The sequence below is a fragment of the Macaca nemestrina genome, chromosome 5, assembly GCF_043159975.1.
Source record: "Macaca nemestrina isolate mMacNem1 chromosome 5, mMacNem.hap1, whole genome shotgun sequence".
NCBI lineage: Eukaryota > Metazoa > Chordata > Mammalia > Primates > Cercopithecidae > Macaca > Macaca nemestrina.
The window spans coordinates 78,017,583-78,045,003 of record NC_092129.1 but is presented as its reverse complement, the minus strand read 5'-3'; the positions used below and the strand labels follow the sequence as shown (position 1 = coordinate 78,045,003).

At 45.8% G+C, this 27,421-nt stretch overlaps 1 protein-coding gene across 5 annotated transcripts in view; it reads right to left on the bottom strand.

Annotated features, from left to right (window-relative positions):
- LOC105478748 (synaptotagmin like 3) overlaps nt 1-27,421 on the bottom strand; it is a 122,872-nt gene that overhangs the window by 13,531 nt on the left and 81,920 nt on the right. For all 5 annotated transcript variants that reach the window (XM_011736366.2, XM_011736369.2, XM_071096654.1 and 2 more), the window contains 2 exons: nt 7,649-7,827; nt 1,405-1,507 (listed from right to left, as the gene is read on the bottom strand). In XM_011736366.2, the coding sequence (XP_011734668.2) occupies nt 1,405-1,507; nt 7,649-7,827 (282 nt within the window). The remainder of the gene's footprint in view (nt 1-1,404; nt 1,508-7,648; nt 7,828-27,421) is intronic.

The following is a 27,421-nucleotide window of genomic DNA, read 5'->3' as shown; positions in this document are numbered from 1 at the left end:
CATTTAAAAAAAAAATCCCCAGGGTCCAAGTACAGCTGCATCTTAGAAAATAAATTTAGGCCAGGTGTGGTGACTCAAGCCTGTAATCCCAGCACTTTGGGAGGCCAGGCTGGGCAGATCACCTGAGGTCAGGAGTTCAAGACCAGCCTGGTCAACATGGTGAAACCCCATCTCTACTAAAAACACAAAACAATTTGCCGGCCGTGGTGACGGGCACCTTTAATCCCAGCTACTCAGGAGGCTGAGGCAGGAGAATCGCTTGAACGCGGGAGGTGGAGGTTGCAGTGAACCGAGATCACGCCACTGCATTCCAGCCTGGGCGACCAAGAGTGAAACTCCGTCTCAAAAAAAAAAAAAAAAAAGAAAAAATTTTTAAAAAACGTAAATCCCCACAGGATTTTATGCACATAAATTTTGAGAACCGCCAGTCCTTTGTGGCTTTGAGCTGTATTTCTAACGACTCTCTAGGTCTCAGTTTCCCCGCGGGTAAATGAGGATTCTAATACTTACTCCAGGCTGTATATAAAGCACTTGGTCACAGTAGGGACCCAGGAGACAAGCGCTATTATTATTTAATGAACTCAGGGCTCCGTGCCAGCTGCCCAGATGGCCCCTGGCTGGCAGCTCACAGGCACCCCTACTTGCCAAGAAAGGCAAACAAAGCCCTCTCCTGTCACAGGCATGAGACGAGGGGACCTCTGGCTGCCCAGCCTGGGCGGGGTAGCCTCCACAGGTCTGGGCTACCCTCCTCGCCCTGCACCGAGATGGGGGCCGCCACCGCCAGCTCTCCTAGATACCAGACCTCAGCTGCAGCCTTCCACCCGAAACCCGAGCGCGTGGCCCCGTCTCTGCCCTCAACCATCAATCACATTTCCTAGTATCATCGAAAGTGAAAACCCAAACAATTCCTTTGTAAGATTTTTCATAAAAGGATACATTAAAAAATAAAATAAAATTAGAAGAAACCTGAGTTTGTCAGAAATACAATAAAGGGGTACTTTTACGAAGACAGTAACTCAGAAGTTTAATTTTCGGGGCACTCTTTTTGGGAGCACCTCTTTGATAGAAACATTCACAAAGACAAACTAATTTTCAAAATTATCCTGTGCTCCAGTGTTAGCCCGAGACAAAGAGGCAGCCAGGTTCTTTTTCACTATCTTCTCAGAAATCATTAATCAAAAGCCATTCCTGAGTCTGGCAGACTCTGCACTTTTCCGGTACAAAGGCTGACATTTATTTTCTACCAACACAACACTGATTGACAGAGCCACAAAGAAACATATAGGTGTCTGCATTATATCTAACTGAGTCAAGAGTTTGAAAGCACCATCCACTGGACTCTGCCCCGGGCACCCCACCGGGGCTGTGGAGGACTCTGCACAGGAACATCTGTCTAGCAAGTACCTTCAAGGTCTCCTGAAAGGTCGGGTCCACCGTGTTCCTTTGGACTCCAGTCTTGCGCTTCCCCTGGGAGGATCTGTCAGGCAGAAGGTAGGTCTTCACATACCTAGGGGCCAAGCACAGCGAGGACAGAGTGAGAACTCAGGGAAAAGGGTGGATAAAGAGTTTGGGGGCAGCAGAACCCACGCACCAGCGTTTTCTTTACCAGGTTTCCTGCTCGAATTTTTGATAGAAAGGACTTAATAGCCTAATAGTGAGCAATGTTAGTGCTGGGTGGGCAGCTTCTGATTCACGCAGTCTATGGTCAAATGCTGACTACATAACCCTCTGGAATATTCCTGGGGGTGTGAAGCTCATCCTGCCTTCCTCAGGCCCTACTCCATTTGGTGAAGACCATGGAACCAGAGATTCTCTTGCCTGCCTGGACGTCAAGGCCATGAGCTGGATTCCCGTCCCTTCTACCACCCACCATCTGCAAAAGAAAACAAAGTGGAAGTGGAAAAAAGCATAAGCCTCGCACTGTGCTGTTTCTTTGCAGGGGCCTCAAAGACTCTGCTCCTCCCAACCGCTGAGAAGTGGGATTCTGCTGAGTCTAGAGGTCGCACGCAGCATGACAGGTGGCTCCATCTGCACTCACCCAGCTCCTGAAATCCAGGCGGAGAGGAAGACATGTCCTGTCCTGTTCTAGGCTGACCCCTCCAAACAGGCCCCTACGCTGCCCTTCATGGCTCCTCTGGCAGCCCCAGTGATGGCAATGACCGCCTCCCCCGCACCCCACCAGCAGCAGTCCAAGCCCCCTCTCCACAGGCTAGAAACAGGCTCCACTTTTCAAAGTAAAAAAATCACAGTGAGCCTCCCTCTATCTGTGCCCTTCTTTAGCCCCAGTCATGGGCCTCTTTTCCCCCTCAGTTAAACTTTTTGTAAAAATACTTGAAATTTGGAGGCCGGGCATGGAAGCTCACACCTATAATCCCTGCGCTTTGGGAGGCTGAGGCGGGCGGATCACCTGTGATCAGGAGTTTGAGACCAGCCTGGCCAACATGGTGAAACCCTGTCTGTACTAAAAATACAAAAATTAGCCAGGCGTGGTGGCATGCACCTGTAATCCCAGCTACTCAAGAGGCTGAGGCAGGAGAATCGCTTGTACCTGGGAGATGGAGGTTGCAGTGAGCCGGGATCGCGCCACTGCCCTCCAGCCTGGGCGATAAAGGGAGATTCCATCTCAAAAACAGCAACAACAACAACAACAAAAAAAACACCCCAAAAACTGGCCAGGCATGGTAGCTCAGAGAGGATTCCATAAGCCAGAAATTTGAGACCAGTCTGGGCAATGCATATGGAGAACTCATCGCCACGAAAAATTTAAAAGTCAACTGGGTGTGGTGGTGTGCATGTGTAGTCCCAGCTACTTGACGCCTGAAGTTGGAGGATCACCTGAGCCCAGGAGGTCAAGGCTGAAATGAGCCATGATGACATCACCGCATTGCAGCCTAGGCGCAAAGCAAGACTCTGTATCAAACAAAACAAAACAAAAAATCCCTCAAAACTCCCTGTCTCGAATTCTCCACAGTTCATTTACTCTTAAGTTATTGAGCGGTACACATTCATGCAATCTCATATATGTAAAACAGAATACATAAAATAAACCTATATGGTTGGACGCATTATAATAAAGTGCATTCCCATGTACCCGCCCCCCAGCTTAGGAAACAGAACATAACCAATGACTTCCCTATCATAATCCTGCCCGTAACCAGGTAATAACCATATTGGATTTTATATTTATCACCCCCATTGGTTTTCTTTATGGTTTCACCATTTTGATGTGTCTCCTTAAACAATGTACTGCTTAGTTTTCCCTGTTTTTGAACTTTCATATAAATGGGATCATTCTGTACACATTCTTCTGTAACTTGCTTTTTTTCACTCAATATTATGTTTGGGATTTATCTATGTTGCTATAACCGCCACTCGTTCATCTCTAATCCTACATATCACTCTATTGAATGAATACACAAGTCATTTGTCCTGTTGATGAATATTTGTCTTATGTCCTAGTTTTTCGCTCTGCTCATGGTGCACATGTCCAAGCATTTCTCTTGGCATATAACCAGAGGTGATAGGGTATACGCCCCTTCAACTCTTCTAGATGATGCCAAATTACCAATTCAATCTCTTTAACAGATACAGGGTTATGCAGGTCTTCTATTTCATTTCATGTCAGTTTTGGCAATTTGTGTCTCTTGAGAATGTGTCGATTTCAGCCAGGTGTGGTGGCTCACGCCTGTAATCCCAGCATTTTGGAAGGCTGAGGTGTGAGGATTTCATGAGCCCAGGAATTTGAGACCAGCCTGGGCAACATAGTGGGACCTCATCGCTACTAAAATTTTTTTTTAATTGGCTGGGCATGGTGGTGTGCACCTGTGATCCCAGCTACTCGGGAGGCTGAGGCAGTAGGACCAGTTGAGCTCAGGAGTTTGAGACCAGCCTGGGCAACATAGTGAGACCTTGTTTCTAAAAAAAGAAGAAGGTTTTCATTTCATCTAAGTTGTTAAATTTATTAGCACAAAATTTAATATAATATACCCTTATTACACTTTTTTTTTTTTTTTTCCAGACAGAGTCTCACCAGGCTGGAGTGCAGTGGCACAATCTCAGCTCACTGCAACCTCCACCTCCCGGGCTGAGGTGATTCTCCCACCTCAGCCTCCCAAGTAGCTGGGACACAGGCATGTGCCACCACGCCTGGCTAATTTTTATTTATTATTATTATTATTTTTAATGAGAGGGAGTCTCACTCTGTCACCCAGGCTGGAGTGCAGTGGCATGATCTTGGCTCACTACAACCTCTGCCTCCTGGGTTCAAAGAATTCTCCTGCCTCAGCCTCCTGTGTAGCTGGGATTACAGGCACACGCCACCATGCCTGGCTAATTTTTTCTGTATTTTTAGTAGAGACGGGGTTTCACCATGTTGGCCAGGCTGGTCTTGAACTCCTGACCCTCAGGTGATCCACCTGCCTCGGCTTCCCAAAGTGTTGGGATTGCAGTCATGAGCCCCCATGCCTGGCCCCCTTATTGTACTTTAATGTCTGCAAGTGCTGTTATGTTGTCTCTTCTTTCATTCCTATACCGGTATTTGAGTATTCTTTTTTTTGAGGCAGAGTTTTGCTCTTGTTGCCCAGGTTGGAGTGCAATGACGCAATCTCAGCTCACTGCAACGTCTACCTCCCTGGTTCAAGGGATTCTCCTGCCTCAGCCTCCCTAGTAGCTGGGATTACAGGCGCGCACCACCATGCCCAGCTAATTTTTGTATTTTTAGTAGAGACGGGGTTTCACCATGTTGTCCAGGCTTGTCTCAAACTCCTGACCTCAGGTGATCCACCCGCCTTGGCCTCCCAGAGTGCTGGGATTATAGTTGTGAGCCACAGCACCCAGCCTTTCTCTAGCATTTTAAGGTGGAGGTTTAAATAAATCATTTTAAACTTTTTTTCTTTTAAATATAAGCACTGCTTTAACTGCATCCCTCAAATTTTGAAATGTAAAAGTCACAAAATACTTTTGGGAGAAAGACTATTCCAGTTTTCCTGAGGTAGACGGTACAGGAAGAGTAATAATAACAGCTAAGACTAGAACAAAAGGAGAGATTCTGTTATGAAGGAACCGTAAGTGCTATAGAAATGTGTACTTCATTTGTCTGGTACTAAAGAGCTACTAAAAATTTCAGAGCAGCAGAGGGTTTGATTAAATCAACAATTGATTTCTTTTCCCATCATCACTCTTTAGGTGGTAATTAAAACAGTATGCCAGAAGTTCCCCATGTAAGAAAAAAGAAAGGCAAAAATGAGGCCCCTGCCTTAAACTATATTTAGAAAATCAATTTCAGTTGTAATGTGAACAAATCTAACTGTGGGAAAAAAATGATTAGAAGAAAACAGAGAATGTATTTAAATTCTTGGGTGCCATAAGAATTCTTCTACAGGCTGGGCGTGGTGGCTCAAGCCTGTAATCCCAGCACTTTGGGAGGCCGAGACGGGCGGATCACGAGGCCAGGAGATCGAGAGACGATCCCGGCTAACACGGTGAAACCCCGTCTCTACTAAAAAATACAAAAAAACTAGCCGGGCGAGGTGGCGGGCACCTGTAGTCCCAGCTACTCGGGAGGCTGAGGCAGGAGAACGGCGTAAACCCGGGAGGCGGAGCTTGCAGTGAGCTGAGATCCGGCCACTGCACTCCAGCCTGGGTGACAGAGCAAGACTCCGTCTCAAAAAAAAAAAAAAAAAAAAAAAGAATTCTTCTACAGACACAAAAAGCAGACAGTTTAAAGGAAAAGCTTGATAAATTTAATATTAAACTTTCCACAAGACAAGCCATAATAAACGAGTTAGAAAATAAGTTACAGCTGGGATAAAATATATGCAATACATATAACTAATAAATAATTTTTAAACCTATTTAAATTAGGTTTAACAAAAAACCTCTGGTAAATAAATAAAACAATAAACAATCCAATAGAAAAATGGGAGGCCAGGTGCAGTGGCTCATCGTTGTAATCCCAGAGCTTTGGGAGGTTGAGGTGTGAGGATGGCTTGAGCCCAGGAGTTTGAGACCAGCGTTGGTAACAGAACAAAACCCTGTCTCTACAAAAATAAGTTAAAAAATCTAGCTGGAAAAAAAAAAGTTACAAATTTAGCCTCCTACATAGCTGGGACTACAGGCATGTGCCTTCCAGCTACTCAGGAGGCTGAGGCAGGGGGATCACTTGAGCCTGCAGTGAGCCGTAATCGTGCCACTGCACTCCACCCCTGTAGTCCCAGCTACTCAGGAGGCTGAGGCAGGAGAATTGCTTGAACTCAGGAGGCGGAGGTTGCAGTGAGCCGAGATCGTGCCACTGCACTCCAGCCTGGGCAACAGAGCAAGACTCCGTCTCAAATAAAATAAAATAAAATAAACCTAACTGGCAAATGCATATATAAGAAGTGGCTCAAAAGGCTGGGCTTGCACCTGTAATCTCAGCATTTGGGGAGGCTGAGGCGGGAGAATTTCTTGAGCCCAAGAGTTCAAGATCAGGTTGAGCAACATAGTGAGACCCTGTGTCTATTTATTTTTAAACAAGTTGCTCATCTTTGTCAGTAATAAGGGAAATGCACATTAAAATAATGGTGCTGGCTGGGTGCGGTGGCTCACACTTGTAATCCCAGCACTTTGGGAGGCCAAGGTGGGTGGATCACGAGGTCAGGAGTTTGAGACCAGCCTGGCCAATATGGTGAAACCCCGTCTCTACTAAAAATACAAAAGTTAGCTGGGCATGGTGGGGCATGCCTGCAGTCCCAGCTGCTCGGGAGGCTCAGGCAGGAGAATCGCTTGAACCCGGGAGGCGGAGGTTGCAGTGAGCCGAGATCGCACCACTGCACTCCAGCCTGGGTGACAGAGCAAGACTCTGTCTCAAAAATATATATATATAATAATAGTAATAATGGTGCTACACCTTTTCATATCTATCAGTGAGAATAACATTTTAAATCTCTTTATGGATTGTGTGAGTCAAGATTTACATTTTGTATTTCCTGTGTGGAAAGCCAAATTTTCCAACATCATTTATTGAAGTCCACTTTTCCCCACCCATCTGTAATAGCTCCTCAGCTGAATGTTTATGTCCACCCCACTCACCAATTCATAGTTGAAGCCTAACCTACGGTGTGATGGTATTAGGAGGTAGAGTCTCTGGGAGGTGATTAGGTCATGAGGGTGCAGCCTTCTTGAATGAGATTAGTGCCCTCATAGAAGAGGCCCCAGAGAGCTGCCTTGTCCCTTCTACCATGTGGGGACACAAGAAAACAGCCATCTAAGAACCAGAAAGGGGGTCCTCACTAGATACCAAATCTACCAGCACCTTGATCTTCGACTTCCCAGCCTCCAGAACTGTGAGATATATATTTGTCTTGTTTATAAGCCACCTGGTCTATGGTATTCTGTCACAGCAGCCGAAATGGACGAAGACACTCCTTGATCATGTAAGTTTTCATATACACTAAGGTCTGTATCTGGACTTTTGATTCTACTCTCCTAACTTGTTCTATCCTTGTATCAATAACACATTGTTTGCACTGCTATAGCTTTATAATAATTCTTGAAGTAAGCCTCCTCATTTTTGTTTCTTTTAAATAATTGTCTTGGTTATTCTTAGACTTTTACTTTTTCATATAAATTTTAGAATCAATATGTCTTATGTTAAAAAAAAAAAACTTACGGATTGCACTTTTTCTTCTTTTCTTCTCCATAGGCAAGGTTCTTACAGGCCTTGATGCATATTTCTAAAGAATGGGTTTTGAAGCAATAACGAATGGCAAATTCTATTTCTCCAGTGACATTAGCATTGTCAAAATTGCCCATCTCTGTACAGGTGCTATCAATGCTAATTAAACTTCCCTGAAATCAAGAATAACAGATATAATAAGTTACTTCACAGTTAATTCATTTTTCTGATGTTCTGGTTTCAAGACAGCACATAAATAAAACCTCATACAGAGCATGTATCCTGACTCACGTTAAGTTAATAATGCACCAGCTTGTACTTAGGCAAAGTAAGTTGCCACATGTTCTATCCCATGGAGACAGAGAATCCTCAGAAGGCCCTCTCTTGCCTGGATATAGTTTTTGTCTAGCAATAATGGTTACACAATCTCATTCTTTAATACAAATTGCTTGGGGAGAAATGGACTAGCTCCTATGCAATTCTGCAAGATCACTCTCAGGAGGCCAAGATAAAATCCATGGCAGGACAGCTATGCGGAAAGCAGCACAGTCTGGGGTTAAGTGGCTGTGACTGGGAATCAGATAGACCTGGACTCAAATGCCGGTGCTGCCACTCATTAGCTGTGGCAAAGTCTAACTGGAAAAAACCATACTGATCTCGTAGGGCTATGGTGAGGAATAAATAGAAGAAAGCAAGTAAAATGTCTACCCCAGGTGACAGTAAATTTTATTTAAATTTTTCTGGTTACCTAAAATGAAAAATAAAACTATCATCACAATCTAGGGTACTCCAAGCTTATACGATGCAGATAAGGAGAGGCTAATCAACGCCATTAATTAGCACAAAATTCCTGGGCCTAAAAGATACAATAAGCCACCTCATCACTATTAAATGTGCTAAAATACTTGCCAACATTTGCATTACCAATCTCTGTGCTGTCTTTATAGGAAGAGAAGCCTAACTGATTTATACTTCGAATTCCCAACTAGCTACTCCACACTATAAAACATCCTGAAAAGGAACTAAGAAACAAGCCTGGGAGTGCTGGGCGTGGTGGCTCACGCCTGTAATCCCAGCACTTTGGGAGGCCGAGACGGGTGGATCATGAGGTCAGGAGATGGAGACCATCCTGACTAATACAGTGAAATCCCGTCTCTACTAAAAATACAAAAAAAAAATTTAGCCAGGCGTGGTGGCGGGCGCCTGCAGTCCCAGCTACTCAGGAGGCTGAGACAGGAGAATGGCATGAACCCGGGAGGCAGAGCTTGCAGCAGAGATTGCGCCACTGCACTCCAACCTGGGTGACAGAGCGAGACTCCGTCTCAAAAAAAAAAAAAAAAGAAAAGAAAAAAAAAGAAACAAGCCTGGGGGCAGAAAGTCAGAACCACGAGGGAAAGATAAAATTAAAACAAAACCAACAATTGAGACCGGGCGTGGTGGCTCACCCTCGTAATCCCAGCACTTTGGGAGGACAAAGCCGGTGGATCACTGGAGGTCAGGAGTTTGAGACTAGCCTGGCCAACATGGTGAAACCTTTACTAAAATACAAAAATTAGCCAGGCAGGTGGCATGTACCTGTAATCCCAGCTACTTGGGAGGCCGCGGCAATAAGAATTGCTTTAACTCAGGAGGCAGAGGTTGCAGTGAGCCGAAGTTGCACCACTGCACTCCAGCCTGGGCAACAGAATGAGGCCCTGTCTCAAAACAAACAAACAAACAAAAAATAATACCAACAAGTCATCAGACAGGCTGGAACCTGAACTGATGAATGCCAAGAACAAAACAAGCTTCACCACATCCAGTCACTGGCTCTGAAGAATCTCACCTGCCAACACCATCCCACTGTTAAAAAGGAAAATAATGTGAAATTTTTACACGCTCAAAAAGGCATACACCGGGCACAGTGGCTCACACCTGTAATCCCAGCACTTTGGGAGGCACAGGCAGGTAGATCACTTGAGGTCAGGAGTTTGAGACCAGCCTGGCCAACATGGTAAAACCCCCTCTCTACCAAAAAAAAAAAAAAAAAAAAAAAAAGGCATGGACTGGTGTGCCAGCATGAGATAGAAGAGAATGGATAGAGGAGCTTGGCAAAAGGTGTGAGCGGCCTGAGAGAAGAACCAGGTGGATGAATGGAGAGGCTAATGAATAATACAGCATTCGTCATGGGACTCAGCTTCAGGCTATGGCAGACTAAATGGTGTTACGCACACTTTTCTGCTGAGAACAATTAGCTGAATTAGACAACCAAACTATTTCAAGACATTGTGGAGCTGCCAAGACCACCAGGATACAAGAAGCCAGGATGTTGAGAAGCACATGGAGGTAAGCCTGACATCTGGAGCTGCCTTTCACTTCAAGGCATAGGTCCCTGTGTAAGCAACACAGGACTTTGGATTCTATTCTACTGACCTGCTTGACTCTCCTTGTATCAGGAACACATTGAATGACTGCAGCTGCACGTCCAAGGGCTGGACGGCCAAATCGTCATCTAAATAAAATGGCAAAGAGACTGCGAAGCTGAGCAGAGTTTCAGCAGTCTAACGGGACTGGGGGACAAAATCAGCATTCAAGGCTACGAAGTCATGGGGAACCTGAGGAGTCAAGGTCCCAGAGACAGGGCAAATCCACGAGTACCCCAGATGCTGCATTTTCCTCAAGGTGTTTGCTGAACTGGAAGCTGTGGCTGAGGGGCTGAGAAGCTTAAGAATGTTTCCAAGTGGCCGGACGCAGTGGCTCACGCCTGTAATCCCAGCACTTTGGGAGGCTGAGGCGGGCAGATCACAAGGTCAGGAGGTCAGCAGATCGAGACCATCCTGGCTCACGCAGTGAAACCCCATCTCTACTAAAAATAAAAAAAATTAGCCAGGCGTGGTAGCACACGCCTGTAGTTCCAGCTACTCAGGAGGCTGAGGCAGGAGAATCGCTTGCATCCAGCAGGTGGAGGTTGCAGTGAGCCGAGATCGTACCACTGCACTCCAGCTTGAGTGACATAGCGAGACTCCATCTCAAAAAAAAAAAAAAAAAAAAAAAAAAAGGAAAGCTTCCAGCAGTTTCATCTTACTAGAGAGGAAAAAACTGGCCTTCAGGCTTATCACAGGGGCTTAGTAAATATCTAGACCTTCAGCTGGGATCTTCCAAAGACTTTCTTACTAGGAGAAGAGTCACCTGGAAATGGACCTGTCTTCATCAACGGAAACCCAGTTTTCAGTTAGCTCAGCCCCAGACTAGATAAAGATTAGATAAAGATTCTTTGCCTCCACTCTGTATGTTAAGAGCAAAAGTAAATTCTCTATGAAGCATAATACAAGTGCAAAAATAATTGTGGTTTTTACATTGTTGGAATTTGCCGTTTGATATTGGAATACATTCTTAAATAAATGTGGTTATGTCATACATCATTTCAATGGGCATTTCTCACTTTATTTTTTTTTTTTTTTGCTAATAATGGGTTATTTGTTTATTTTATGTTTATTTTAGACTATGGAAATGATGTTAGACAAAAAGCAGATTTGAGCAATTTTCTTATTCGAATTCAAAATGGGTCGTAAAGCAGCGGAGACAATCTGCAATATCCACAATGCATTTGGCTCAGCAACATACAGTGCAGTGGAGGTTCAAGAAATTTTCCAAAGGAGACGAGAACCTTGAAGATGGGGAGTGTAGTGGTGGCCATCAGAAGATGACAACGACCAATTGAGAGCAATCATAGAAGCTGAACCTACAACTACACGAGAAGTTGCTGAGTAACTCAACGCTGACCATTCTATGATTGTTCGGCATTGGAAGCAAATTGGAAAGCTGAAAAAGCTCGATAAGTGGGTGCCTCATGAGCTGAGTGAAGATCAAAAAATCGTCATTTTGAAGTGTTGTCTTCTCTTATTCTACGCAACAGTGAACCATTTCTCAATCAGATTATGATGTCTGACAAAAAGTGGATTTTATATGACAGTCAGCAATGACCAGGTTAGTGGCTGGACTGAGAAGAAACCCCAAAGCACTTCCCAAAGCCAAACTTGCACCAAAGAAAGGTCATGGTCGCTGTTTGGTGGTCTGCTGTCAGTCTGATCCACTACAGTTTTCTGAATTCCAGCGAAACCATTACATCTGAGAAGTATGCTTAACAAATCGATGAGATGCACCAAAAATTGCAATGCCTGCAGCTGGCACTGACCAACAAAAGGGGCCCAATTCTTCTCCACGACAATGCCCTACTGCACGTCACACAACCAACACTTCAAAAGTCGAACAAGGCCAGGCGTGGTGGCTCACACCTGTAGTCCCAGCACTTTGGGAGGCCAAGGCAGGCGGATCACCTGAGATCAGGAGTTCGAGACCAGCTGGCCAACATGGTGAAACGCTGTCTCTACCAAAAATACAAAAATTAGCTGAGTGTGGTGGTACACACCTGTAATCCCAGCTACTTGGGAGGCTGAGGTAGGAGAATCACTTGAACCCAGGAGGCGGAAGTTGCAGTGAACTGAGATAGTGCCACTGCACTCCAGCCTGGGCAACAGAGCAAGACTCCATCTCAAAACAAAAAACAAAAACAAAAGTTGAACAAATCAGGCTACAAAGTTTTGCCTCATCTGCCATATTCACCTGACCTCTCGCCAACAGATTACCACTTCCTTCAAGCATCCTGAGAACTTTGTGCAGGGAAAACACAGCCAGAAGGATGCAGAAAATGTTTTCCAAGAGTTCGTCGAATCCTGAAGCACAGATTTTTATGGTACAGGAAAAAACAAACTCACTTCTTGTTGGCAAAAATGTGTCGATCGTAACAGATCCTACTTTAATTAATAAAAAGATGTGTTTGAGCCTAGTTATAATGATATAAAATTCAAGGTCCAACCACAATTACTTTGCTAGCAATCTAATATTTTTGAATCTCAAATTATCCCAGTTTTTCATACTCAATGTCCAGCATTCAAGAAAAGATTGCAATGCATACCGGGACTAAAAAGTAACCAAGTGTCCCGGTTTCCTTAGGACTAAGGAATTTCCTGGGATTCAAGACTTGAACTGCTAAAACCAGGTGAGTACTGAGTAAACCGGGGTGGTTAGTCATCCTAAGTCTAAGATCCAAGAGTAAGTGACCAAAAACGAAGAGGAAAAAACGCACAAAATAGTCTCATGGGTGGTCCAGATACTGGCACTGAAAGATATAAACTGGAAAATAACTGTAACTAATATGGTCAAGAAAATACATGACAGGCTGGGCGCGGTGGCTCATGCCTGTAATCCCAGCACTTTGGGAGGCTGAGACGGGCGGATCACGAGGTCAGGAGTTCAAGACCATCCCGGCTAACACAGTGAAACCCCGTCTCTACTAAAAATATAAAAAAAATTAGCCGGGCATGGTGGCGGGCGCCTGTAGTCCCAGCTACTCTGGAGGCTGAGACAGGAGAATGGTGTGAACCCAGGAGGCGGAGCTTGCAGTGAGCTGAGATCAAGCCACTGCACTCCAGCCTGGGTGACAGAGCGAGACTCCGTCTCAAAAAAAAAAAAAAAAAAAAAAAAAAAAGAAAATATATGACAAGAATATATTTCTCCAGAGAACTGGAATGTATAATAAAGAATCACACAGAAATTTCTCCAGAGGACTAGAATTTATAATAATAAATCAAATAGAAATTAAGGCCTTGGCTGGGCATGGTGGCTCACGCCTGTAACCCCAGCACTTTGGGAGGCCGAGGCAGGCAAATCATCTGAGGTCAGGAGTTTGAGACCAGCCTGGCCAACATGGTGAAACCTGCATCTACTAAAAATACAAAAATTAGCCAGGTGTGATGGTGCACACCTATAATCCCAGCTACTCAGGAGGATGAGGCAGGAGAATTGCTTGAACCCAGGAGGCAGAAGTTGCAGTGAGCCAAGATCACATCACTGCCCTCCGGCCTCGGTGACAGAGTGAGATTTCATCTCAAAAATGTAAGTTGCCTAAAAAGTAAGGCAACTGGCCGGGCGCGGTGGCTCAAGCCTGTAATCCCAGCACTTTGGGAGGCCGAGACGGGCGAATCACGAGGTCAGGAGATCGAGACCATCCTGGTTAATACGGTGAAACCCCGTCTCTACTGAAAAGTACAAAAAACTAGCCGGGCGAGGTGGCGGGCGCCTGTAGTCCCAGCTACTTGGGAGGCTGAGGCAGGAGAATGGCATGAACCCGGGAGGCGGAGCTTGCAGTGAGCTGAGATCTGGCCACTGCACTCCGGCCTGGGCGACAGAGCGAGACTCCGTCTCAAAAAATAAAAAAAAATTAAAAAAAAAAAAAAGTAAGGCAACTGAATGAAGAACTCCACAAATTAAATTAACATAAGATCAGACTTAGCTGAAGGAAGAATTAGTAAACTGGAAGATGGGTCAATGGAAAATATTTGGAGCGAAGCACAGGGGAATAAAATGAATGAAAAATAAAGAGTATAAGAGACATACAGGGCCAAATACCATGGTTCATGCCTGTAACCCCAGTGCCTTGGGAGGCCAAAGTGGGAGGATTGCTTGAGGCCAGGAGTTCATGACCAGTCTGCACAACATAGTGAGTGGGTGCTCCTGCTAAGCCCAAGAGTTCTGGGAAGCAGTAAGCTAGGGCTGTGCCACTGCATTCCAGCCTGGGCAACAGAATGAGACCCCCATCTCAGAAAGATGGGAGAGAGAGAAAGAGACAGAGAGAGAGGGAGAGGGAGAGAGGGAGAGAGACATACAGGACATAATGAAAAAGTGTATGTTTGGACTCTCATCTAGAGAAAAATGAGGCAGAAGGTATATTTGAAGAGATAATGGTTAAGAATTTCTAAAGACTAACAAGAGACAATAAACTTCAGATTTAAGAGGAAACATGTTTTTTAAAAAACTATACATAGGTACATCATAATAAAATTGCTTAAAATCAAAGACAAGGAGAAAATCTTAATGGTAGAGAAGAAAAGGATCTATTACCTATGATGGAATAAACAGTAAGATTTAACCATTTTATTGCCCCCCAGAAATGATAGAAGCCAGACTTGTTTAATCCAAAAAGAATGATGAAAAGAAGGGGGTAGAGACAGTAACACAGAGCAGGAGAAAAAAGTAGTTACAATAAACTACAACAGATTACATACTACAAAAAAAGTCAATGACAGGATTTTAAAAAACATCTGACTGTGCTATTTAGATGAGACACAGCTGAAATATGAATGCACAGAAGGGCAGGAAGAGAAGGGGCCTTCTTTTGCAGGGTGAAGGGGTGGGGAGCCAGAGAGGGAGGGCTGTGTGAGTGGGAGGGGAAAGGCAGGAATGCCAAGTGCAGAAAACTAATAAAAGCTTAGCTAAGGGGCCGGGCACGGTGGCTCAGGCCTGTAATCCCAACACTTTGGGAGGCCAATGTGGGTGGATCACTAGAGGTCAGGAGTTCAAGATCAGCCTGGCCAACATGGTGAAACCCTGTCTCCACTAAAAATACAAAAATTAGCTGGGCACAGTGGCACACACCTGTCATCCCAGCTATTTGGTAGGCTGAGGTGGGAGAATCGCTTGAATCTGGGAGGCGGAGGTTGCAGTAAGCTGGGATCGCACCACAGTACTCCAGCCTGGGCAGCTGAGCGAGTCTCTATCTCAAAACAAAACAAAACAAAACAAAATAAAAAGATTAGCTGAGGTGAGGAGAGAAAAATGGTAGCTGGAGGGGAATGGAAGGTTGAGTGAAGGTGTTTTATCACAGGAGACTGGAATGTGTTCAAGGGTCCAGGTAAGTAGAGGCTGAATGCATATGTGAGGAAGGGTAAGTGATAGAATAAGGAACACAGAAGGCAGGGGAGGGCAGGATCCCAAGTATTGCTGAAGGCATCAGCTTCTTCTATTGCAGGTGGGGAAAGGAGAGCCACTTGGATGCAAATGCAGTTGGTTAATTTGGTATCAGGAGGACTGGGAAATTTCAACCTGATTCTTTTCTTTCTTGGTAGAGTAAAAAGGGATATTTCTTGAGAGTGAGGAGGAAGAGCAGGTTTGAAAAGACTGGAGGAGGTATGAAATGTTTGTTGTAGAGAGCAAAAAAACCATATAAATCACGAAAAGACATCAGGATTGCTGGGCAGTGCTGGGCACAGTTGGACTTGGGAACACAACAGGGCAGACCTAATCTCCAGCATGCAGGCGTGAGTGTCCTGGGGTTAGGGCTGCCCTGCCATGCACCTTGCTCCTTGGGTGCGCAGCTGTCGGCGTGTAGGTAGAAAGAAAAGTGCACAGCTGGGCTCATCCAGGTTGGCACCCAGAATTATAAAGAATCCAGGAAGCACTGTCATTACTCATCATTTTACAAGTGGATAAACCAAGGTCAAGGCAGGTTGAGCCATGCCCCAAGTTGCATCACACATCAGAAGCAGACCTGGAAGTGGACCTGGGCTCCTAAATCTTTGGGCCATAAGGTATGCTTGTGTCTCTGAGTAGTTCAACCACTGTGTCTGCTGAGCAGGGAGCGGGAGGATACACCCTCATAATGAAAGGAGAGCAGAGCCCGTTCATCCATCAAGTGCATTCCTTCCCAGATAACTCATGGCTCCACCACCATCGCCCTGGCAGGGCTGCTGGTTCTGCTTTCTCTGGAGCCAGAACAGAGCCTTTGAGCAGGTTACAAGCTGAATGCACCAAATGGAGTCAACCAAAAGATTCTGGCCCAGAAAAGCAACCCAAAACTCAGGCTGACTTTTATTAAAGCCATTGGCGCAGTCTGGGTTTGAAAGAAAGTCAATCTGGGCAACAGTAGAGGAAAAACTCAAGGCAGGCAGGGAGCCTTCTGCCAGCGACTTTCTCTGAAGGTCACAAATTTATCTCCTGTAACTGCAAGCAAAGTTTCATGCCCTTTTATTTTACAAGGGCAGAAAACCCAGAGTCCACTGAAGCCACAGCTAAATTAAAAATAATAAATCCTGATAAGAACACACAGAGAACATTTCTGCAAAGTGGTTAAGATGGTGAGTGATGAGGCCACCCAGCAGTCTTCCAGTGCCTGGCCTTGACACTTAGTGGCTGTGTGATCTTGAGAAATTATCTTACCCTCCAGAGCCTCAGTTTCCTCATCTGTAAAATGGGGATCTATTTCACAGGGTCGTGGTGAGGTTGGAAAAAGACTTAGAACCATGCCTATGTTTGGTAAGCTTAGTGGTTATCAGCCTTTTTTTTTTTTTTTTTTTGAGACAGAGTCTCGCTCTGTTGCCCAGGCTGGAGTGCAGTGGTGCAATCTCCGCTCATTGCAAGCTCCGCCTCCCGGGTTCACACCATTCTCCTGCCTCAGCCTCCCGAGTAGCTGGGACTACAGGCGCCTGCCACCACGCCCAGCTAATTTTTTGTATTTTTAGTAGAGACGGGGTTTCACCATGTTAGCCAGGATGGTCTCAATCTTCTGACCTCGTGATCCACCCGGCTCGGCCTCCCAAAGTGCTGGGATTACAAGCGTGAGTCACCATGCCCAGCCAGATTATCAGCCTTTTAAAAATGCCACAAAATGTGGATGCCTTTTGTAAGCTAAGCAAATAATTTGATTTTTTGTTTCTTCATTTTTTTCTTTTTTGCCAAGAAATGTATAATAACAAAAGAGTACATATAACGCATAGGAATAAACAATAATTATAAAATTAACATCCACACGCCCATACTCAGCTTAAGAAAAATAACATCACCAGGACTTCAGAAGTGCCCCAGAACTCCTCCTCCCTTATCAAATCCCCTCTCATTCCTGTCTCCAGGAAACACTATTTCAATTGTCTGTTAATCATCCTCGCTTTTCTTGATGGATTTACTTTTTTTTAAATTTTTATTTATTTTTTTTTTGAGACAGAGTCTCGCTCTCATCACCCAGGCTGGAGTACAATGGCGCGATCTCGGTTCACTGCAACCTCTACTTCCCACGTTCAAGCAGTTCTCCTGCCTCAGCCTCCCAAGTAGATGGGATTACAGGTACCTGCCACCACGCCTGGCTAATGTTTATATTTTCAGTAGACACGGGGTTTTACCATGTTGGTCAGGCTGGTCTCAAACTCCTGACCTCAGGTGATCTGCCTGACTTGGCCTCCCAAAGTGCTGGGGTTACAGGCATAAGCCACCGTGTCCAGCCAATGATTTTATTATATATGAATATATCCTCCAAACAATCTACTGTCTAGTTTTACCTGATTTTGACATTTATACAGTTAGAATAATACTGTGTACACATTCTCCATAATTTAACGTTCTCTTGACATTTTGGTTGTTGACAGTTTTTCAAAATTAAAACAGTTATAAACAATGATGTCCGGGACATCTATGTATGCACATTTTGGCCAACATTCATGATAATTTTTAAAGAGTAGTTCCTGTGACTGAAGTTCAATTAAAGAGAACATGTAAAGACTTTTGATATCTATTGCTAATTGCCCTCTAGAAAAGTTGTAACAGTTACTGCTCACCCCACAGTTTGTAAGAATGCCTGCTGCTTTACACCTTACCAACACTAAGCTCTATTATTTTTAAAATTTACGAAAGTGGTCCCAAAATAGCAGGTTGCTTTAATTTTATATTGATTTGCCTACTTGAGAGGTTAAATGATTTTTCCTATTTGTTGTCTAGATCTGGTTTTATACTTTTGTAATAAGTGGAATGTTAATAAGCTGGGTTTTTTTGGGTTTGTTTGTTGTTGTTGTTTTTTAGCTCCAATCTTTGTTTCTCAGAGAATGCAAATAGTTCTCAGAAGGGAAGGCAACACCTTTGGCAAGAAGAGAAAAGCAGTGGTTTGGTGGGAGCTCAGCTTCCTCGAGTAAATGCTGCTTCATCCTAAAGGGAACAGGTTATGATTAAATGCATAATAATTACATCTCATGATTATAAATTTTAAGGGCACAAATAAGAGAAAACTTTAGGAAAATGGGTGAGAATAGAGAGCCCTACTGAATTTGCACTATGATTTAGTCAAGCATAGGTAAACAATAATTATAAAATTAACATCCGTGTGTGTATGTGTAAAATCTGATTAATACTCAAAGTTGATGAGTGTATGGGGAATTGCGTAATCTCATATGCCACTGACGGGGCTGTTAAAAACAATTTTGGGGGGCTGGGCGTGGTGGCTCACACCTGTAATTCCAGCGCTTTGGGAGGCTGATGTGGGTGGATCACGAGGTCAGGAGATCAAGACCATCCTGGCTAACACAGTGAAACCCCGTCTCTACTAAAAATACAAAAAAATTAGCCGGGCATGGTGGCGGGCACCTGTAGTCCCAGCTACTGGGGAGGCTGAGGCAGAAGAATAGCGTGAACCTGGAAACCGGGAGGTGGAGCTTGCAGTGAGCCGAGATTGCACCACTGCATTCCAGCCTGGGCAACACAGCGAGACTCTGTCTCAAAAAAAATTTTTTTTTTCTGTTTTCCAACAAAAAGTCCCTAAGCAGCAAAGGGACTAAGATGGATTTGCTCACCCCACCTCTCCCTAAGCCAACATCCTGGCTCCCTGCTTCTACGTGTGGATTGGCCCCGAGTGAAGCTGAACAAGGTAGCATGGGTCAGGAAAACTGCTCAGTGTAAGAGTACAACACACCTGTGGGATATTATGAAAAGCCTGGACTCCCCGGTACGGACTCCCCAGGCCCCTGATTTGAATCAGAGTTCTATAGTCAGCTCAGGACCTTGGCAAGTTGCATTAACCTCTGTGAACCTCAGGTTCTTTGTTTGTGAAATGGGACAACAGCACCTTCCATAAAAGATCTTTGTGAGAATGAGCTGTGAAGCACCTGCCTTGGGCTTTCAATAAATGGTAACTATGATTAGGATTAACCCAATCACTCAACAAACATTTATTGAGGCCATTTAAGTGTTAGACACAGCTCTTGGGAACTAGTCTAGCACAGAGGTTACACAGACAATACCCAACAGATGAGCCAACTCTATAGCACGTCGAGGGTGGTAAGGACATGGATTAACATAGAGTAGGTGGGGGGAGCGGGGCAGGGGGAGCTCCCTGAGAAGGTGGCTTGGAACAAAGCCTTAAAGGAAGGGACTGCATGACTTGCGATGTCTATGAGAGGGAAGAGTACAGAAATGACTGCAGGTGTGATGTGTCTGGGGGTCCCAGCAACAGTGAGTGGCCCTGCAGCTGAGTGGAATGAGCGATGGGGAGGGTGAGAACCGGTGAGGTCAGGGCAGAGTGGTGGGCAGGTCACACAGGACCCCACAGACCATCAGGGGGTGGGTCCAAGCCCACGTACTTGGCTATGTGTTGGTTTCTAGGGCTACAAGGACGTGATTCTGGCCCTTGAAGGAGCTTAGGGTCCAATCTAGTGGGACCCTGAGCAGTTAGTGGAAACTGGCCCACTGGCTCTCTATGAAGGCATAGTCTCATCCCAATCCCTCCACTCCTGTTATAAGTAAAATGTTTATTTAGAAACAGAATGCTTGTTTTTTTGGTACTATAGCATTTAGACAAAAAGTTTTTTTTAGCAAGGCAATTTTACTTTTTGCAGAAAGGGTGCTCCTCGCAGATGGAACAATGGTGAGAGCACACCTGAACAATGGAGGGAAGCAATTTTTATCCTTTACACAGCTTGGCCTTGCTACTGTGTCTTGTCTCCACTGGCTGGAGCCAGACTTTACAATTTAAATTGAAACCTGACTGGCTAATAACTTAAAACTTTTTAAAATAGATATAGGCAGCCAGGCACGGTGGCTCACACCTGTAATCCCAGCACTTTGGGAGGCCGAGGCAGGCAGATCACGAGGTCAGGAGATCGAGACCATCCTGGCTAACATGGTGAAACCCCGTCTCTACTGAAAATATAAAAAAACTAGCCGGGCGTGGTGGCGGGCACCTGTAGTCCCAGCTACTTGGGAGGCTGAGGCAGGAGAATGGCGTGAACCCGGGAGGCAGAGCTTGCAGTGAGCCGAGATTGTGCCACTGCACTCCAGCCTGGGAGACAGAGACTCCGTCTCGACAACAACAACAGAAAAGATTAGTTATGTTAATAATAAGATGGGAAGTAAAGGGAAGAAAAGAAAAAGAGAGAAAGCTTTTTTTACCTTTAATTTGGTAGGGCTTAACCTTGGAACAATGGTCCATGATTCTGAAGGTGATGATGCTTTTTTGACCTGGGTATGATGTGTCCATCCTTTTTTTGCTGTGCAAAGGCAGTCTTGGTGGTTAGCAGCACAAGGTAGGGTCCTTCCTAGGCTGGCTTGAGTTTTTTTTTCTTTTTATTTTTGATGAGGATGTGGTCCCCAGGCTAGTGCTGGTGTGCTGGAAATTCTAGGGGTGATACTGTGCTAAAAGACTTTATTTATTTATTTATTTATTTATTTATTTTTGAGACGGAGTCTTGCTCTGTCGCCCAGGCTGGAGTGCAGTGGCCGGATCTCAGCTCACTGCAAGCTCCGCCTCCCAGGTTTATGCCATTCTCCTGCCTCAGCCTCCCGAGTAGCTGGGACTACAGGCGCCCGCCACCTCGCCCGGCTAGTTTTTTGTATTTTTTAGTAGAGACGGGGTTTCACCGTGCTAGCCAGGATGGTCTCGATCTCCTGACCTCGTGATCCACCCGTCTCGGCCTTCCAAAGTGCTGGGATTACAGGCTTGAGCCACTGCGCCCAGCTATTTATTTTTTTTTGAGATGGAGTCTCGTTCTGTCACCCAGGCTGGAGTGCAATAGTGTGATCTCTGCTCACTGCAACTTCCGCCTCTCGGGTTCAAGCCATTCTCCTGCCTCAGCCTCCCAAGTAGCTGGGATTATAGGCACCCGCCACCACGCCTGGCTAATTTTTGTACTTTTAGTAGAGACGCGGTTTCACTATGTTGGCCAGGTTGGTCTCAAACTCCTGACCTCGTGATCCGCCCGTCTTGGCCTCCCAAAGTGCTGGGATTAAAAAAATTTTTAATAACATTTTTTATGACTTTTACAATCTTTGACATGCCTCAACTTTCTGATTTTCTTTTCCACTATTTCTCTCCTCAGTCTCACCCTCTGTCTTTCTCTGATCTCTGTCTCTTTCAGCCTCTCTATTACTCATTTTCTCCCTCTAGTTCTCTCTCATTTGCGCTTTTTCTTTGTCATCCCGTTTCCTCTCTCCTTCCTGAGTTCTCCCATTCTAGCGGCCCCACTGGTGGGGCTGGGAAACAGCATGGGCCCTGCTCCCGAGCCGCTTTCTGTCTCTTCTTTACATTTCCAATTTCTCTTTTCATTTTTTCCTTTTTTCCTTTACACTTAGTCTCTTGGGCTGGGTGGGATCCGTGTGGCCGCAATCCAGGCCCAGAGCCGCCGCTGGCCCAGAGGCTTGGCAGATGCCCGACACAAGTTGCATGAGTCATTAACCCTGGGCCAGAGGGCCCCTTTTTCTTTCTTTCTTACGTTTACATCCACAGCCTTTACAGCGCTTGCTTTGACCTTCTCCTTTAAAGTACTGACCTTGCCTTGTCTTTGCATTCCTGAGTTTTTTTTTTTTTTTTTGAGACGAGTCTCGCTCTGTTGCACAGGCTGGAGTGCAGTGGCGCGATCTGGGCTCACTGCAAGCTCCGCCTCCCGGGTTCACGCCATTCTCCTGCCTCAGCCTCCCAAGTAGCTGGGACTATAGGCGCCCGCCACCATGCCCGGCTAATTTTGTGTATGTTTAGTAGAGAAGGGGTTTCACTGTGTTAGCCAGGATGGTCTCGATCTCCTAACCTCGTGATCCGCCTGCCTCGGCCTCCCAAAGTGCTGGGATTACAGGCGTGAGCCACTGCGCCCAGCTCTTCTTTTACTTTTAGAAAACTTTGAAACTTTGTTAAAAGATTTTTGCTTTCTGTCTCTGCCTTTCTCTCTCTCTGCTGGTCTTTCCCTACCTCTGCCAGCCACCCACGCTGCTGTTCTCCCCTCTCCTTCCCTTTTTCCTAAGGAGCAGCCAGTGGGAATGGAGCCTAGCCTCTTTCTTCCCCTGAGAAGAGGGGAAAGGGAAGTTTTGAATATCTTTTTTACTACTGGAGATTTGTGTGATGTTTAATCTCCCCCTAATGGGGACTTTTCACCTCTTTTTAACCTTTAAGACATCCTAACTAAGGAATACTTCACACCGCACCCCACCCGCCCCCCACCCACTCCCCACCCACCCCTGCGGCTTTTCTTTCCTCAGTCTTAAGGAATGCTTTAGGGCCCCTGCAGTTTCTCTTACTTTGGTGTGTCCTCACCAAGGAATGCTTTACTGCCCCAGGCTTTTCTTTCCTTAGTCCTGACCACCAAGGAAATACTTGACCAGCTCCTCCAGTATTTCCTTCCTTGTCTTATGCATGAGGTTACCTGGCCCACGTGGTATGTGAGGATCCTTTACTTCAGCTTGCCGGCTGCTTTCTTTCCGCGTTGCTGAGAGTCCAGGTTTATTCGTCACACCAGGTGGGTCTTGATTCCTTACCCCTGAGGCCACCACAGCAAGGCAGTGGGGCACCTCCTCATGAGACAGGACTAGAGACTGCCCCTGGAGGACAGTGTATCCCCATAAGGGCCACCATTTTGTTATAAGTAAAATGTTTATTTAGAAACAGAATGCGGCCGGGGACAGTGGCTCAAGCCTGTAATCCCAGCACTTTGGGAGGCCGAGACGGGCGGATCACGAGGTCAGGAGATCGAGACCATCCTGGCTAACACGGTGAAACCCCGTCTCTACTAAAAAACACACAAAAAACTAGCCGGGTGAGGTGGCGGGAGCCTATAGTCCCAGCTACTCTGGAGGCTGAGGCAGGAGAATGGTGTGAACCCGGCAGGCGGAGCTTGCAGTGAGCTGTGATCCGACCACTGCACTCCAGCCTGGGCAGACAGAGCAAGACTCCGTCTCAAAAAAAAAAAAAAAGAAAAGAAACAGAATGCTTGTTCCTAAATACTCTAAGGAAAAAATTAGCATTTAGACAAAAAGTTTTTTTTAGCAAGGCAATTTTACTTTTTGCAGAAAGGGTGCTCCTCGCAGATGGAACAATGACTAGAGCACACCTGAACAATGGAGGGAAGCAATTTTTATCCTTTACACAGCTTGTCCCTGCTACTGTGTTGTCTCCACTAGCTGGAGCCAGACCTTACAATCTAAACTAAACCTGACTGGCTAATAATTTAAACCTTTTTAAAATAGGTATAGGCAATAGAGAACAAAGGAAAAGAGGAAGTTGCTTGTGAAAGGACTTAGAAAGTAATATTTTCAAATAAGGAAGGGGCATAGGCTGTGAGCTGTATGTGCCTGTGAGCCTACCTTTGTTAAAGTACAAGGACACAGAATGTACTTATTCCTTTATATCTAACAGCTACATAGGATAGGGCTTAACAAAGAGTTATTAGCACAAAGCAAGGAGGCTTGAAGAAAGTTAGTCTTTAAAAGAAATTATTTTTAACAATTATTATCCTTTAACAAAAAAGGAAACTTAAAAAAGAAAACGTTGGCCAGGTGCGGTGGCTCACAACTGTAATCCCAGCACTGTGGGAGGCCGGGCGTGGCGGCTCACCCCTGTAATCCCAGCACTGTGGGAGGCCAAGGTGGGCGGATCACAAGGTCAGGAGATCAAGACCATCCTGGCTACACAGTGAAACCCCGTCTCTACTAAAAATACAAAAAATTAGCCAGGTATGGTGGTGGGCGCCTATAGTCCCAGCTACTTGGGAGGCTGAGGCAGGAGAATGGCATGAACCCAGGAGGTGGAGCTTGCAGTGAGCAGAGATTGCGCCACTGCACTCCGGCCTGGGTGACAGAGAGAGACTCTGTTTCAAAAGAAAAAAAAAAGTTTTTCTTTTTTTTTTTTTTTTTTTTTTTTGGAGACGGAGTCTCGCTCTGTCGCCCAGGCTGGAGTGCAGTGGCCGGATCTCAGCTCACTGCAAGCTCCGCCTCCCAGGTCTACGCCATTCTCCTGCCTCAGCCTTCCCGAGTAGCTGGGACTACAGGCGCCCGCCACCTCGCCCGGCTAGTTTTTTGTATTTTTTAGTAGAGACGGGGTTTCACTGTGTTAGCCAGGATGGTCTCGATCTCCTGACCTCGTGATCCGCCCGTCTCGGCCTCCCAAAGTGCTGGGATTACAGGCTTGAGCCACCGCGCCCAGCCAAAAGTTTTACTTTCTACAATGTCCTAACCCCCATCAGCCTTGTAGAGGTTCAAATTGGCTGGATCCCTTGAGGTCCTCTGTCACCTAGGGGAGGGACAAACCTTCAGGCAGGTCTTGGAAAAGCCTCCCAGAGGCCCCTCTGAGCTCACATCTCATACCCATGTTGGGGTTCAGTCCCCGGAGAGAAGGGTCTGCAGCCGCCTTCACCCACCTTGCCCTTGGGGAAGGCTTGACTCAGGCCAGTAGTTCAGAAAGATGCCTTTCTCAAATATAAACCCCACCGTGGCATGAAGAAAGGTGCTGAAGCATCCTCCAGCACAATTGCAGAGGGTCTGTGCTCTCAGAAACCGCTGCAGACTTCTCACAGCTTTGGTTTCTCAAATGAAAAGGGCATCCAAGAAGCAGAGGATCAGGGCCACTGTGGCCTGAATGCCTGTGTCCTCCCAAAATTCATGTTGAAATCCCCACCCCCAGGGCAATGATATTAGGAGGTGGTGCCTTGGGAGGTGATGAGGCCATGAGGCTGGGGTCCTCATGAACTGCATTAGTGCCCTTATAAAATGCGCCCAAGGGAGGACACAGTGAGGAGGTGCTATCTGTAAACTGGAAAGTGGGCCCCCATCGGACACGGATTCTGCCAGTGCCTTGGTCGTGAACTTCCCAGCCTCCAGAGCAGTGAGACATGCATTTCTGTTGTTTATAAGCCACCCAGTCTATGGCACTTTGTGACTGCGACCCAGACAAAGGGCGTCAGCAATCAGAAACGTGGGTCCAGGCTCTGGTACCACCAGCTGTGTGACCCAGGACAGGTGGCTGCACTCACAAGGAAGTCAGGAGCATCCCATGAGAGGAAGTTTTTGTGCCTCAGAGCCTGATCCTGGCTCTGAACCAATGTGGACTCACAGACCTGTTTGAGAACTGGATGAAAATATGAACCTTCTTCCCAGGAAAGGGTACAGAGGCAGAGGCACGGGACATTTTGGATACTGTTCCAAAGAACTCCGGAATAAGACCTAGTCTGGTGCTACTTAATGCACAACAATAATATCAAGATCAAGGCCGTGCAATAGAAATATAATGTTAGCCAAATCTGCAACTTAAAAATTCTCTGGGGCCGGGCATGGTGGCTCAAGCCTATAATTCCAGCACTTTGGGAGGCTGAGGCAGGCGAATCACTTGAGGTCAGTTCGAGACCAGCCTGGCCAACATGGTGAAACCTCATCTCTACTAAAAATACAAAAATTAGCTGGGTGTGGTGGCACATGCCCATAGTCCCAGCTACTCGGGAGGCTGAGGCAGGAGAATCACTCGAGCCCAGGAGGCAAGGCTGCAGTGAGCCGAGATCACGCCAATGCACTCCAGCCTGGGCAACAGAGCAAGACTCCATTTCAAAAATAAATAAATAAATAAAATAAAATTATCTGGCAGCCACATTTAAAAAGAGAAATCTATTTTATTAACCCTATATATTCCAAATACTGCCATGTCAACATGTATCTATATGCACATTATTAATTAGATATTTTTCATTTTTTTATATCAAAGTCTTCAAAATCCAGCATATATTTCACACTCACAGAATATCTCAATTTGGAATAGCCACATTTCAAGTGCTCTGTAGCTGCATGTGACTAATGGCTACTAAATTGGACAGCACAGCCCTAACCTGTTCAAGATTCCTTAACAAGTTACTGCTTTTACTCAAGCTTTGACATGGCCAGGCCTCAATTAGTGCTTCTCAAACTTGACTGTGCATACGAATCTCCTGGACTCTGTTAACTTACACATTCCGACTCAGTAGGTCTGTGGGAGGGTCCAAGAGCTGACATTTCTGACAAGCTCCCAGGTGATATGGGATTACTGAGCCCCATATTTTGAGTGAGGGTATAGAACAGTGGTTTTGATGGGGACAGAACCTCCCATAGGAGCAGGCGAAGGCATAGGTTGGGGGCTGCTAGCATGTAGTGGATACAGTCAGAATCTCCAGCTGCCCTTCAGTGCATGGCCTGGCCCGCTCCTGCCACAACTTTTGAGTGACCCACTGGACGTTTCGGTAGATGAGGAGAGCAGTGCAAAATTATCTGAGCCAAACACCATTTTCCATAAGAACACAGCCACCCAGAGGCATGGATTATTAAGGACTTGCTCTGCATCACACTCCTTGCCACTAACAGAGCTGGAACCTGCACCAAGAAGTTGGTTTCTAGAGGCTGAGCTCTTAACACTGCGCTGCACCATGGAATTCACACATTCTTTTATTTTCTAAGCAATGCAGTGAAGCAAAAAAAAAAAAACCCTCCACCGGGCATGGTGGCTCATGCCTGTAATCCCAGCACTTTGGGAGGCCAAGATGGGAGGATTGCTTAAGCCAAGACCTCAACTCTACAAAAAAACAAATAAATTAGCCAGGCATGGTGGGGCATGCCTGTGGTCCCAGCTACTTGGGAGGCTGAGGAAGGAGGATCACTTGGACCTGGGAGGTCAAGGTTGCAGTGAGCCATGATTGCATCACTGTCCTCCAGCATGGGTAACAAAGCAAGACTCTGTCTTAAAAAAAAAAAAAAAAAAAAAAAAAAAGAAGGGCTGGGCGCAGTGGCTCATGTCTTTAATCCCAGCACTTCGGGAGACCAAGGTGAGCAGAGCACCTGAGGTCAGGAGTTCGAGTCCAGCCTGGTCAACATGGTGAAACCACATCTCTACTAAAAATACAAAAATTAGCCGGTCATGGT